At 38.4% G+C, this 15,165-nt stretch overlaps 1 protein-coding gene and 1 long non-coding RNA gene across 3 annotated transcripts; one reads left to right on the forward strand and one right to left on the reverse strand.

Annotated features, from left to right (window-relative positions):
• Positions 1-389: 389 nt before the first annotated feature.
• On the reverse strand, positions 390-10,276 carry rad21b (RAD21 cohesin complex component b). Its single transcript, XM_055157179.1, has 13 exons — positions 10,133-10,276; positions 8,589-8,718; positions 7,957-8,056; positions 7,289-7,395; positions 6,229-6,432; positions 5,783-5,905; positions 4,975-5,103; positions 4,060-4,283; positions 3,066-3,225; positions 2,363-2,505; positions 1,064-1,201; positions 725-808; positions 390-581 (listed from the first exon to the last, which is right to left on the reverse strand). The coding sequence occupies exons 1-13, from the start codon at positions 10,274-10,276 to the stop codon at positions 390-392; spliced, it is 1,878 nt and encodes a 625-aa protein (XP_055013154.1).
• On the forward strand, positions 721-4,293 carry LOC129410068 (uncharacterized). Of its 2 annotated transcripts, none has more exons than XR_008632706.1 (3): positions 721-816; positions 1,115-1,247; positions 3,120-4,293. It is a non-coding gene; the product is annotated as an uncharacterized LOC129410068 (long non-coding RNA). The 2 variants fall into 2 exon arrangements; XR_008632707.1 differs by lacking the exon at positions 3,120-4,293 and adding an exon at positions 2,365-2,892.
• Positions 10,277-15,165: the final 4,889 nt, after the last annotated feature.

Consider the following 15,165-nt stretch of genomic DNA (forward strand, 5'->3'; position numbering starts at 1 on the left):
TTAGACCTCAAGTTGTACCACATTCAGCTTTTCTTTTCCTTGATGCATCAGACTGGCACTTTTTTTCAGTTTTTTACCCTAAACACAGTAATGTCAAACAACAGTCAGTTTGTGTTAGTGATTGGCTCGCAAATGTTAATTATTGTCAGTATATTTTTTCACAATCAGGTTAAGGTTAGGATCAGGTTAAATATAGTTAACTAATCACTAATTTGTCAACTCTCAATTTCTCAACTATTAAACAGTGTGCTTGAACCGTAATATTTTTTCTAGAATTACATCAGCTGGATAAGCCCGCCCCGGATAAAATGCAGAGAATTTATAGAGCCCCGAAATCTAACAGCATTTGGCTAATTGGCTAACTGGCAGCTGTGTAGCATGCTGTTGGCTCAGATGATGTGGAATCGTGGTCCGGGCGTTGCGATGATGTCACTGTAGGGCTCCTCCTGAAGCAGCTCCACGGCCTGCTGCTTCTTTAAAACCAGAAAACTGTAAAACTTTGCAGCTGCTTGTTTCCTGTTGTTGTTCCTGCACAGGTCCAAGAGACTCACAGACTGGGCCCCGGTTTTGTCCATCACCCGCTGAAAGTACAGGAAGGAAGAAGGTACGATTTTAGATTTGAGGGTTTCACATTGTTGATTAATTTGGTTGTCATTCAATAAGTAACAGCAAGTTTGTATTTGAAACTTTTATAAAATGTACAATAATGCAAACTTTTCCAGACCTGCAAGCCGTGAAGCATCTGTTGTGTTCTTTTGTTCCATCTTCGTTCTTCTTGGTCCTGGTCTCCTCCCTGCGCTTCCTCCTCCTGAAATGGTAAACAAACAAGTAAAAACTGCAGACATATGCACCCATTATTTCCCAAATCTGTATTGTGCATTATTTTGGATATTTAAGCTACTTCTGGACACTGTAGCCATGGTCTTTCACATCTGCATCTTAAAATATTATGCTGACAGCAAAATGTACTCATATACTTGAATGCTCTTTTACATTAACTTGTGGCAGTGCGAAAACAACCTAAAACATAAAACTATTATTATATAAATGGTGGCGCTCTCACCTCATCATCAGAATCGTCATCGGTCTTCTTCTTGTCTTTGTCGTTGAGCAGGTCCAGTTCGATAAGTTGGCTGATGGACGGTTCTTCTGGAGGCAGCTCTGAGGCCTCATCCTGGGACACTCCTCTGGAACCTTGCTGCTGATCCAATGCACCCAGCTACAAAAACATCAAGAAACATCTGATGGTGAGATACAAGCATTTTACCTATTTACTCACACTCCATATTTTGTAGTTTTTTGATTAGTCTTTATTTGAATGGACAATGTACAGAAACATTAAGAGCACAAAAACAGAAATGTTCAGCATATAGCTGATAGCATAAGCTTATAGCTTAATAGAATATACTTTTAAGAGGGCCTTTAGAGTTTACCAGTGTATTGTATAAAATAGCGTCTGTCTTTATTATTTTGTATTACCCTGCACTGTATATATTTCCCCCTCCCCCCAAGGACTACATATGCAAATTAGCTAATAAGCATCTCTGCTTTATGCATTATTGTACATTGTGCTGATTGATAAATAAATACATGGGTCAGTCCATATGAAATCAGACGCCCTCCCCTGTGAGCTATCTCAGATATGGCTGAAAAAATTTTAAATTTTTTTTTCTAAAATTACCAAATGAAAGAAGCTGAAATTTTAGCTCAATCCCTTCAGTCGTTCCTGTGTTATGGCCCGTTGAAATTTTGGCGCCATGCTCACTTTTTCAGAAGCCTTATTAATTTTACTGTATTGAATTGTCATTATCTCGCATATTGAGGTTCAGCAGTTAGTTTGTAAATATCTGCTTGGAGTAAATAGATCTTAGACCTCAAAAATTGAAAAAAAAAATAATAATAATAATAATTGAGCGGTAACCAAATGTGAGATTTTGGAGGCCAACAGCACCCCCCTTAATAAAGATACCTAATATTTGACAACAGATTTAGAATCAAGGTTTACAATAGATCAAGAATCTACAATAATACACATTTTCAGCTTCCTAGCTCTATTTTTGTTATGGTCTCTCAAAAATGCTTATAAATTAAGACTTTCAAACAAGTGAGCATGGCCCCAAAATTTCAATGGGACGACTCAAGGGATTGAGCTAAAATTTTACATTCGTTCATTTGGTAATTTTAGAAATTTTTGGACACATTTTCAGCCAAATCTGACATGGCTCATATGGGAGATTCCTTGAAAACGGCTGACGTCATATAGACTGACCCACATGAAAAAAACATGTCTCAGGTGAAGAAAAGAAGTTCAGATATAGTGAGGTAAAATTATAGTTGGGCTCTTGTATGTTTCCATACTCACAGGCAGTGCTGGTTCTGCGTCCTGTGCCTTGCGTTTGAGCCCTCTCTGACCAGAAGGGGGAGGCATCACAGACTCGTCCAGGGTCCTGCTGCCCTCCACGGCCGCAGACTGCAGAGCGCTGGCCTCCTCCATCAGCGTCTGGTCTTGAAGGCAGTGATCAATAGTTCTGTCATTTCTCTAAGCTTTAGAATTAGACTTAGATATACAGTAGACCAGCTTTGTACTCATTGGATCTTTATAGACGGAGTATTATGCAAATTGACTTTTTGGAGGATTCTGCCATTTTATGACCCCCATTAAAACATGCCGTGTTTTTATGAGTTAATCTTATAAACCTCCCTTACGGTTAGCAGTACGAGCCCATATAGCCTTTTTAAAATGATAACGTAACATGGCGATTAAAATATGCTAATTTGTAACAGTTAATACCGCACAGAAGTGTAATACCCTCTGTTTAATGCATCTATATCATGTGCAGTGAATTACAGTGGCAAAGATTCAACAGTAAAAATACTACAACTAGAATGTGACAAAATCAGATAACTTTGCCCTAACTAAATATATTCAGAAAAAAATGTACCAATTGCAAACTTGACAGTAATTGATACATTAACATTGCTGTCTGAAAAAGCTGTTCCAAAGCTAGGCACATGTCCAAAAATGTATATATTACATTTCTTTCTCATTTCCTGCATATGTTTACCCATGATGTCTTGCTGCTGCTGCTGTGTGGTGGTCTCCTCGCGGGGGACCTCAGAGTTCTCCAGGTCTTTAAGGAACTCGTCCAGACTGTCGGCCTCTCCGCCTTTCCTCCTCTTCCTCAGCTCGTCTGGGACCAGAGGGGTCAGGCAGCGGGTGAACATCTACAAGAGAATACAGGATGATTTTAGAGTTAAGGAACATTAAATCATTACCGGTATATTCTTAGCGAAAATATCGACACAAAGCAGCAAAGCCCATTTATCTCTTGCTATTGCAGTTACCTTGCTTTTTCCATTCTAATTCTAATGTCATGTTATTAATTTATATCTAAATTTTTTACAGTTTCACATGTCCTTCCAGTCACGAACAAGTAAATGTCTGCATAGAAATCACTTGACTGTTGACTTAGAAATAGAAATCACTTGACTGAAATTGACTCCACTGTTTTTTACAATAGACCTTAATGAAATTTAGTATAGGTCAACCACTCATGCCTTTGTTTTTTATTACCCAGGTACCCAGGTGCATTTCCAGATACCAGAAATGAAAAGCAATTCATGGGTTTCAGAATGACAAATTGGGAACACAATATTCTATCTTCTCAATGGTGAAATATACTGAAAATGTCACCTTTACCATAGACTGTATAAAAAAGTGGACTAAGGAAAAAATAGTGTCTGCTCCAGTCAAATGAAGCTCACTGAGGTTCACAGTTATAGGAGCAAATTTGGATCTGAATGCCAAATTAGGAATAGGTATTTATGTACAGACAAAATAGTGAAATAAAAACACCAGGATCATTTAGAGCAAATTAATACGAACATTGTAAAAAAATAAATAAATAAAGACTTGTAAGACCAAAATGACGAGCCTCACATCAGCAGTTACAGAGAAAGGGCTGACAATTTTTCAGTGTAAAGTTAATTGGAAGCCTAGTCGATGCAGCTGGAAGCGTGAAACATGAAACCCAAACATTTCTCTGGTCTTGTTTGTACCTTGAGCAGTCTGTTATTCCAGAGTGGCTGTGCAGGCAAAGAGAAGAGCTTCTCCACTCCTCCGGTCTCCTTCCACATCATCAGCTTCTTTGTGGGTGGGGCCAGGTCCAGCGTCGTGACAATGTCGGAGTAATCGGACAGCTGCGCCCGGATGGTCTTACTGTCCAGCTCCTTCACACTGTCCACAATCAGCTTCCTCTTTCTCTTGGCTTTGGTCTCCTTCACTGGAACAATATACAGGCAAGTAATACAATATGTGTTTTTAAATATTATGCACATTTAAGAAAAAGGTTTAACGGGCCCATATTACGCTATTTTTGCATCTGTGTTATAATGTTGTTTCCTCATTGAAAACAGACTTGGAGTTGTGTCTTTTGTCTAATTCACACATGTTTAACACAAAAACCTGCATAGGGTTTGTTAGGCTCAGTTTTTCTCTCTAACAGAAAACACTCTATGTCATGTGGTCATGTCATGTGGTAATACAGGAAGTGTTCATATAATTTCAGCCTTGGAATTGTCAATCTCTATTGAATTAGGTAAAAGGTTGCTGTTAATTTAAAAAGACATAAAATATAATTTAGACGTCGCACTGAAGAATAAAAACTGAGGAAAGACCTGGTTACTTAAGTGTGCACACACTCAAAAACTTTGTTGAAGCATCTTCTGACTGGCTTACTGCAGTATTTGTGGTTATAGGTCTATGATAATTAAACATATATATATATATAATAGACTTTACTGTTATTTTTTTCTTTTTGCAAATACAAATCTTCATCCTCATCTTTCTTAAAGGTTTTCTACCAATAAAGTTGTCTGTTCTTCCCTTGTACTCACTGACTTAATTGTCTTAGAAAGACTGAAACAGATAAACTTCTCCTTGTGTGTAACATAAAGGGGACATGCCTGTGGTACCTGTGATGTCGATTGGCTCCAGGGCGAAGGTCTCCTCTTCGTTATGGGCCAGAGCGGTCTGCTCTGCCTGGTCTGCCATTGCTGGGAGGGGCTCAGTGGGACCAGAGTCTGGACTGTCCGGAGCTCCGGCTGTAACACAGAAAACAACCACCACCGTGTACACAGTCAGGCTTTCTATAATGTCAAATAGACTTGTTACAGTGAAGAAGTTCATCTTTGATGTTTGATTAGGGCCCAACTAGGCCTGTCACAATAGTTACTAAACCAATTTATCATAAAATATTTTTAGTTGCCGACTTCTCAGCGATTATGTTTTTGATCAGTCAAATGAGTTTTGCTGTTGGGGGTTTTCAGTTTCTAGAATATGAAGATGGCACACTCCCAGGTTGGGGCAGAGCCAGCTCTTGTTTACATTGCACTTTTCCATGAACTAAGGTAAAATGTGGAACCTGACCATTTCTATTAGTGACTAGACCCAAGAGCAAACTGTATTACAATAAAATGTGCATTTTAACAATATTAATTTTAGCTGCCCCTCATCTGTATTACCCTAAATTATTGGCCTATAGAATGTGATGTCACCTGAAACTCAGCAATAGTACATCAAGATTTATAAATACATTTTTTAACCAAATAAAGGTTGACATATGAAGGTTAAAATCAGAATCAGTTTTTCCTTTTTACATTTTGATTTAATATTGGTTATAAAAGGTGGCATGTGTTTTAGAGTCTATATAGTCATAGAAAACCAAATTGGCCAAACCTTTTAACAATTATTAGAGGCAAAAAAAAACCCAACACAACTGACCAGAGAGTGCATCAAAGTCATCGTCATCATCTCCGTGGTCCTGGGGCATCATGACTCCTCCAGAGATCGCAGGAGGGTCGTCGAAGATCCCCCCTCCATCCTCATTACTCAGCAGCTTGTCCACTACACAGACAGGGACAATGCAGAGAGCATGGCATTTTAACAACAAGAAATAACAGAAAGCATTTGATCACAAGTGCTTTGTTTTATTTGCACTTAACTAGATTTTAAACAAGTAAGCCTGTATAATATATCTGTGAAAGCTAGAATTGCACCGCCAGCCTGTGTATCTGACCACTATCAACAATGTTTATGTTGAGAGCGAGTTTCGAACTGGTAACCTGTAGATCAGAGGACGAACACTGCCAAATAATGCAATGTAATGTGGTTTGGGTGTCTTAAAAGACGCTATATAAATCCAATACAGCCTTGCAGGACTACATTACCCAGCATGCCTCCTTCATTGCTCTCCATGGGGTTGTCTCCAAAGTCATCCTTGTACTGGTCATACTCCAGGTGGTTAGATTTGTCCGTCTGGTTGGCCCCGCCCTCCGCCTCCAGCAGCAGGTTGGACGCAGAAGCACCCATAATATCCACCTCAAACGCACTGCCCTCACGCATCATCTCACGGTCGTCCATCCCAAAGTCAGCTGACCGAGAAAAGACAAAGAAGGAAGAGAGGGAAAATCTTGTCAGTATTTTATTTCTGGAGTTATTTGATTATTGAAATGTCATGTAAACAGTTACATCTGATGTGAGCAATCAGATTTCTCTTTGATTGTTCACTTCTAAATCAATGTGGTAAAGACAATGTTAAAGAGGGGGGTATTACACACACGGGTATTAACTGCTAACACATTACATATTTAGATCACCACGGTACCTTCTATTGTTTTCAAAATGCTATAATCAGAGAAAACAACATCAATCAGCACTCAGTCACTCCCCCTTCAGAGCGCTATTGAAACACAATAAGTGTGCAGCGTGCTCAGGTTTGTCAAGTTGTAGTGTATTGCTTTGTATTCTGCTTTTGTATATTTATGGGAAATTGTTGTGTGGGAGGCAAGGCACGTTTATTTGTAAAGCACAATTTGTATACAAAGTAATTCAAAGTGCTTGGGTGAAATAGGCTTGTAGAACCTTGTACAGACTTATACTACTAACCTTAAAGAGGGTACAAATAGTGCTGAGTGATAGAGTGATAGAAATCTCTAGATTACTCAAACATGCTTGGATGACATATAAAACCTCTTCAGGTATATTTCTGATGAGGGAACAACATTATAATATAATGTTAGAAAGGACAAGACATCTGTATTTTTACAGTTAAACAACTCTTAGTTGTTCTTTACCATAAATCTTGAATATGATTACAAGCCATTTAAGTAAAACACATTTATATTAATTTCAGTGTCTCGTTGAACCTAATAACGCAATAGCGTTTATGAAAAAATAATGTAAGATGTTCAATGCATTTAGAGTCAGTGGAGGTACAGTTTTACTCACAGAAGTCATTGTCCTGGAGCAGGCTCAGGTTGCCTACTTCCTCTCTCATGGTGATCTCCTCGGCTCTGCTCTGGTTTAGGTTGAACTGCTGAGCCACGTCCAGATCACTACACAAAAAGATTTATCACAGTTTCATTGAGAAATTTTTATCACCATGGATTTTATGAGTCCAAGTTTCTACATTCAAAATTAAGTTAGAGATTGAGTTTTAATAACTTAGCCTGAGTCCATTCCAGTCCAAATGATAGAAGTTAAATTGGCTAAACATTGCAGTGGTTTGTTTGCACAGTGGTTTGTTACTATTTTATGTTGATAAGCTCCAGTTTCCAAAGCCAGGGTTAACTTGAAGTCTTGTTTGAAAGACATTTCAGTTTCCATCCAGAAGCCATTTTCAATTTGATGGAACTGCCTTGAAGCACTGAGAATTTAAGCTCACCTCCAAGTGCTTCAAAGCAGTTCCATTAAATTGAAAATGGCTTTTGCATGACCACCAATGAAATGCTCTATAATCAAAACCAAGTTAAACACAAATCTTAGCAGATGGTTCAAAGTTTATAATCAAGTCTGATCCCAAAAAACAAATTTCTGAGTATATTTCAGTTATATCCTTTGAAAGATCTGATTGTTTTAAATCATTCAAATATTTTCAACAACGGTTAAAAACTCACTCTAAGTCAGGCAGAGGTTGATCAAAATCATGAAACTCTTCCGGGAGTGTGATGGCATTGTAAGCTGCTTCTCTGTTTTCCTCTGGGAGATCCACCACACCTGTACAGATTATAATGTACAATATTAACTAAGAATTTACAATGAATCGATTATTGAAATAATCCATACAGACTCCAAATAAGAGGAGGTTTCATGGTGATTTTATATTGGTATATTCAAAAGGTGCACTGTGGTCTGGTACTTTACTGGTAGAGGGTCCATCACCTGTTTGTATCTATGGAGATTTTATATCTTTTGGCTGGAATGTTCAACTACACTACGGCAATAAACGTATGTATCATGGAGACATCACCAGACCAAGTTACAGGTGAGATCTATGAAGAAGTGACCACATTAACACTAAGAATGCAAGTTTTCAAGGTATATTTTCAATTAAAAGACCCATAATGAAATAAATTCTAGATCTAAATGTTTAATCCTATATTGTGCAATATTTCTAGCACAGCAATAATATCTACATGGAGACAAGCAGGTGGCAGACCAGAAAAGTTACACAGTGCATCTTTAATGTCTGTTTATTATCTTATCATTGAACAGGGATGGAAATGCCAGATTAAGAGCCTGTATGGACCTGGTCTGAAAGCCATCTTGATCTTGATGAAGGCCTCATTGCAGTCTGCCAGCAGATACTTGGCCTTCCTGTGGTAGATCCTCACCACCCCCAGAAGCAGGTGTCCTGAGGTGCGCAGAGCCATCTTCACCTGTTCAGTAATTAAAAGAAAAAAATAGAATCATTAAACACTTTATAAGACAGTACGACACCTTAACTGGTGCTGTGTATGGTCTGAAAAAGTCACAGTCTTTATATTTAAGATTTTACTTTTAATTACATGTAGTGATTTCATTCCTGGTTTTTTATGTTTTAAAATTATGGTTCCTGTTTGAAATCTGTCATCACACTAGGGAATTTCATAACTGTTACCTAGCAACCATTGAGCACACTGGGCCAAAACTAATGTACACTGAGTTTAGTATTTGACAAATAAAATCATACGAAAACACCTATAAACATTATGTCAACATAAATAAAGTATAAGAAAAAGTATAAGTGTTGCTTGCATGTAAATTGGGTTGAACATTTGAATTCTCTATGTGTGATGTTATTATGTTGTCATTATAGAACTCTCTAAGTAGAACTCTCTACTGTAATTTTTCAACTTTTCTTAACAAATTGTTTCTTGGTTGGTATAAAACTATCACTTATATTTACAACATCATTCAAGACAGGAGTGGCTGAGAGAAGAGCAGGCTGTTTTGGATGTTTATAAAATGGACAGAAATCAATTGGTTTAAAAAGTTAAAAAAGTTTTATAGTTGAGACAGCTTGGTCCATGTCATTACAGTGTACCTTTATCCACTTTTTTTTAGATGGATATTAGCTATTCTTGTATATGTGTAAATGGAAAAAAGTCTATATCTACCTACCTAAATACCTATTATGCAGTATTGAATTAGCCTATTATAATTCTGTTCCTATTATTTTCCTTATTTGAGCTTGTGTCATTTACTGTGCAACTGAGCTACCCTGATGTAAGTAAATAATTAAAGGCTTTTTTCATACTTATACACACACCCCATTAAAACTGTGACCACACCTGAAACTTGATCTATACTAAACCAGGACTAAACCAGGACTATGTCAGAGGTCGAACAAAACCAAATGTGACCTTAAACGCGATACCTTTCTATTTTTTATTCTGTTTTCAATATGTTCTGTCTTTATTATAATGTTGAGAAATGCATTAAAAGTGCAATACACAACTTTTCTGGTTGAAGTTACCACTGCTTATTGTTACTGTGTGTGGGTTAGGGATGCCAGGAATGTTCCACACTATGGCATTAAACCTATCTATCAAATAATTATTCATTTACATGTGTTTTTATTGCTCAAAAACACATTGAAAAAGAGCGTGCTTGCCTCTTCACAGCTCTGACTCATAACTTGGCCTGACGGTATTCTTGTACAGATAGAAAATTTGAATGCTGTGGAACATTTAGGCGAAGCAATAAAATGCTTATTATAGAGACCAGCACGTAGAGGACCATCCACTAGAAAAGTTACACAATGCACGATGCATGATTTCAAAAATGCTTTGTAACTTCATCTAAATGTACCTTTGGTGAAATGATGCTCTCCACACTGCTCTCCAGATTGCACTCAAACACATGTGCTTTGGTCAGCTTCTTGTCCCAGTGGGCCGCCAGCCAGATCTTAGCCAGCGGCCCCCTTTTGCTCAAGACGAAGTGTGCGTAAAACATGGTCCCAGCTCAGTTTCACCACAGCAGGGGGGAGAGAGGGGTGTGAGAGGGGTGAGAAGGGGGAGAGGGTCCTGGAAGGAAGTTTGCATCACAATAGAAGATCAATAAAAACAACCTTATCACATGATTCAAAAACTAAACAAAGAGTGACAGCTGAAAGGACTGAGGGTCTTTGAGGTTCATAATTGGACATTTATCAAAACTGTCAAGATGTTTACCAAAAGAGTGCTAAGAGACAGAATGTGTTTCATTTTCTAGTAACCTACAATGCACCACACATTTCATGATAGAAATGTGTTTTGCTTATAGAATAGATGGATGTCACATAACTTTAAATAATTTCCCTGTAAAATGGAGTGCGCCTAATTCATTAGCATTGAAAATATGGCTATTCATAACATAGATAGATACAGACAGACAGACCGATAGATACTTTATTGATCCTGAAGGCAACTCAAACCTAATTTCCTAATTTCTGCTTGGGAGTGGCAAGAGTGTCAATGATGACTAATGACATATTCTGCTGTAAAAGCTCAAAACATCTAAAATGTATAAGAGCTGCTACAGTATAATAACAAATATAAAAGTCTACAACTTTGCTCAATGTTTAGTTTGTATCTGAAACTAGAAAATCAACTCAACAATCATAGAAAACCAGTTCAGAATCAGCTAAACAACAGTGACACTGCACACATTTATCCTCTTTTCAGATAAGAAGTTTCTGAGTCTGTGTGTTGAGGAAGTAATTATTGTTGGGTAAAAACAACAGCTACACAACAAAAATGAGTCTATAAAAAGCAAAGAAACACTTTTTGTCTATACTAGGCCAGGAATTGTATATAGGGCCCATATTACACAATTTTCCGAACTATGTTAGAATGTTGTTTCCTCATCAAAAACATGCCCAGAGTAAGATTTTATTTCAATCACACATGTTTAACACTAAAACCCCGTATTTATGCTGTATTCTTCTCAGGAAAAACAGGCAACACAGTGTTCCACCTTGTGATGTCATTTGGTAATACAGGAAGTGCTCCATTGTGTTTTTAAATTACATACACATTTACTAAAAGTAGAATCATTTACAATCTCTACAAAACTAAAAATAAAAGGTAGCTGTTAATTTGATGACTTCTGCTTCATGACATCACAAGGTGGAACAGGGCATTTTGAGCTTTAGAGAGAAACAGACTAAAAATAAAGGGTTACTCAAGCATGTATAAATGAATCAAAACACAAGTTCAGGTTTGTTTTTGAGGAGGTAACAATATTCTAACATAAAGCTCACAAGAAACAAGTTAGGCACTGTTAAGTAAATAGGCTCCAGTACACTGCTAGTATTGTATAAAGTAGGTAGACCTGTTTGTTATTAGCTAGTTTCTTTGTCTATCTCACTTAAAGGTATTGCATTTCACTTTGCATTTGGCTGCTGTCTGTATGCATGACAAGACAACCAACTATCAGGACTGAAGGCTGCAGCAGTGATGTCATCCAGTTTAACATCTCCATAACAATGCATAGACCTGTATATTCATCTAATGCACACTCGGATTACGCAAATGCACAAATCACGTTTAATGCAGATCAACAAATGATTTAAAACGTAACCTTAATAGCACAGTCGTCTGATCTTTCCCCAACAGGTGATGCTGCAGATGAACTAGCGATTCACACCCCTTCCATAATTAAATCATGCACAAAATAACACTGATTTTGTGCAGTCTATAGCCTTTTCTCCTTAGTACAAAGCAGAAATAGCGTACCTGTTAGCCGTTTCGCCCCGGTACCGGCCGCCAGCTCGCCTTCGTTCGTTTTCCATCACTCCCCCTCTGAAGAAGGACCAAGATGGCGCCGTGCTCCGTGTCTCCGGTGCTCCTCCAGAGAGAGCAGCGGGGATTGGACGAACCGGAGCCGGCGAGAGCGGTGCTGATGCTGGGCACAGAGGCAGGGAGGGAGGGGGCAGCACGGTGAGGTAATGCAAAGACCCGTTGGCTGTTTGTGATGGGAAGTTAATTTGTCCTTTTTTATGCGAGTGGTTTAAACTTAAAATATTTCGCTATTTTATGTTTTAATGCTCTTTCTTCGTCAAAAACATAGGGCATGATGTCTTGTTTTATCTCATTCACACATGCTTAACACACTTCTCTCAAACGGAAAACGGTCTGTTCCACCTTGTGATGTCATGTGGTGATACTGGAAGTGCTCCACTGTGTTTTTAAACTTCTTCATCCACCTTCAGCAGACTCGTTTGGACAATTTCAGCTGGAACTGCCAATCTCTTCAGAACTAAAGGTAAAAAGGTAGGCCTAGCTGTTAACTTGAAAACTACCACTTCATGACATCACAAGGTGGAACAGAACATTTTGAGCTCTGAAGATGTAGACAGACTAATAGTTTAATAAAGGGTTACTCAAATAAGTGTGAATGCAACCAAACATATCTCTGAGTTCGTTTTTGAGGAACAATCTAATTTGAAAATCTAAAAGCTTTTAAAGGCTCAGTTTTTCATTATAGGACCTGTAAAATTATCATACTTTATGCAAATTTGCTATCTTGAATGTTTATGATTTTTTCAGATTTGCTTGTTTGTTTTGTGATTTTAATGCATTTCTGTAGTAAAGCACTTTAAATTACTTTTGCCTTCAGAGTAGGCCTTCATTTTTAGCCATTATAAGCCTAATAATTGGCTAATGACCTTCTAAGATGTTTCTATATGATATGAATGTGCTAAAAATTGCAGTAAATGCTTCACTAAAATACAAGTCGCCTAAGTAATTATATATTATGCTACTAGGCTAAATAAAAGTTGAAAATATTTAGACCGACCACTAGGGGGCATCAGCGTAACTTGAATGGAGTGCAGTTAGTGTATGAACCAACAGATCAACAGATACACAGTCTAAATACGCAGGGTTTGTGTGACTGAAACAAAACACAACCCAGGTATGTTTCTGATGATAAATCATTATAACATAGATGTGGAAATGGTGTAATATAGGCCCTTTAAACGCCTCTGGGGTAAGTGGTCAGGAGCAGTGGGACGTATCCTGATCTTGAACTTATGACTATTTTGTTGATTGTGCTTACCGTGCATGTTTTCAGTTGATGGGGGAAAACTGCAATGCCTGTAGGAAACCCACCCAGACACAAGAAGAACCATGTGACCTCTGCACAGATGCCACCGTCCTGCCTGTCCACATGGTGAAGTAACTGAGTGAGGGTAACTGAATGATGCATTTGTGAAAAAACACTGAGCAAGTTTTTTTTAATACTTCTACCCAGCCTATCCACTTTATTCTGCCCTGCCCTCTTTTGTCTCTAAATGCTCCTAAACCACGCTTTTTTGTGGTTGCATTGCCTGTAAAACGGGAATCCCATTCATGTCAATGGAGAATTTGGGAAACGTTTTGCATCTTAAATATGACATAAAGTTGGTACATTTGTGTAAAATGTTAAAATTTCATATGCACCAACAAGTCACACTGCACTGATTCTCCAGGGGGCTTTAAAATGGCTTTATAGAGAATTATTATGACAGCACCCACAGTAACGTCCAGAATAAGGTGGATATGTGAGTGTATTTAACTTCTATGGGGTATCAACCGCTGACACATAACATATTTAGATTGCCATGTTACCTTTTATTGTTTTAAAAATGCTATATTCACTGAAAACTACATATTAAGTTTGTATTTTGTTTTTGATACTCTGAGCCTCCCCTCCCTCTGCTCCCCATGTTACTCCCTTAATGAAACTACTGCATATTGCATCAGGTTTGTCAAGTTGCTGTGTACAGTTTTGTCTCATGCTTTTGTATATTTATGGAGAATCGTGTGAGAGAATGGATGTCGCAGACTTACGGGCCAAACATTGCACAGAATCATTAAGGAGCGTTTGATTGCAGGCCTGGGAAAGATTGTTCAACATGCATGGATGACAGCTAAAACCTCTTCAGGCATGATTTTGACGAGGGAACAATGTCATAACTTGGTAGAAAGCTTAAAAAACTAATTTGGCATAGTGCAAATACTTCACCCTCAAGTAGTAACTTTGACATCCTGCCTTTACTTAAGTTAATTTCTTACATTTAAACTTGAGTGATGTGATATTATATCTGTGCAGTCAGGCTGTTTCCTAATTATGTAAAACTGGGGCTCTTCTCCGTGTCTGTGGAGCAGGACGTCTCTGGTCTCTCTTGTGTCAGGCGCTCTGCTAATTGGTGTGTGTCCCTTGACCTTCAAAAGTCTGAGTCTCTCTCAGTTCACAGGGTCCAAATGGAGTCATGGCTCAGGTCTGACCAGCTCTGACAGGTCCTCTTCCCCCCTTCTCCTCACTCCTGCCTCTCCTCTCCCCTCCTCTCATCCACCTCCTCCGCCTTTAAGTCATTCCTCTTCTTCTTCAACCCTCCTCCTCTTCCTCTCTCCTCCCTCTTCCTCCCCTCTTCCCTTGTCTGCACATCTGTAAACAAAGTGTGTCTGATAAATGTGAGAATAGGGCATGGGAGAAGTGTTTAACAGCTCAAAGCTCAGCACTCACTCCTAAACCCTAATGTTGGCTTTCTGATCGCAAATACAGAGGACAAATTTCCCTACGGGGGAAGCTAGTTCAATGGATCAGGGCTTTGTGCAGTGAATGGACTCAGCTCTGTGTCCTCCTCCCTGCGCAACTGTCCGTAATCTGACAGAGTGGTCTTATTTAAGATATTCTCAACACAGGGGGCATTACAAGAGCCAGAGCCTATACACTGCAAAACATTTGTTCACCTGTTGAAATATACCAGAGAAAAAAACACTTACATTGTTTTTTTTTAAAGGGCCTATATTACATTATTTTCTGATTTATGCTATAATGTTGTTTCCTCATTTCAAACATTCATGAAGTTGTGTTTT

Source organism: Boleophthalmus pectinirostris, unplaced genomic scaffold (assembly GCF_026225935.1).
Source record: "Boleophthalmus pectinirostris isolate CB_2022bp ecotype Guang Dong unplaced genomic scaffold, ASM2622593v1 HiC_scaffold_21, whole genome shotgun sequence".
NCBI lineage: Eukaryota > Metazoa > Chordata > Actinopteri > Gobiiformes > Gobiidae > Boleophthalmus > Boleophthalmus pectinirostris.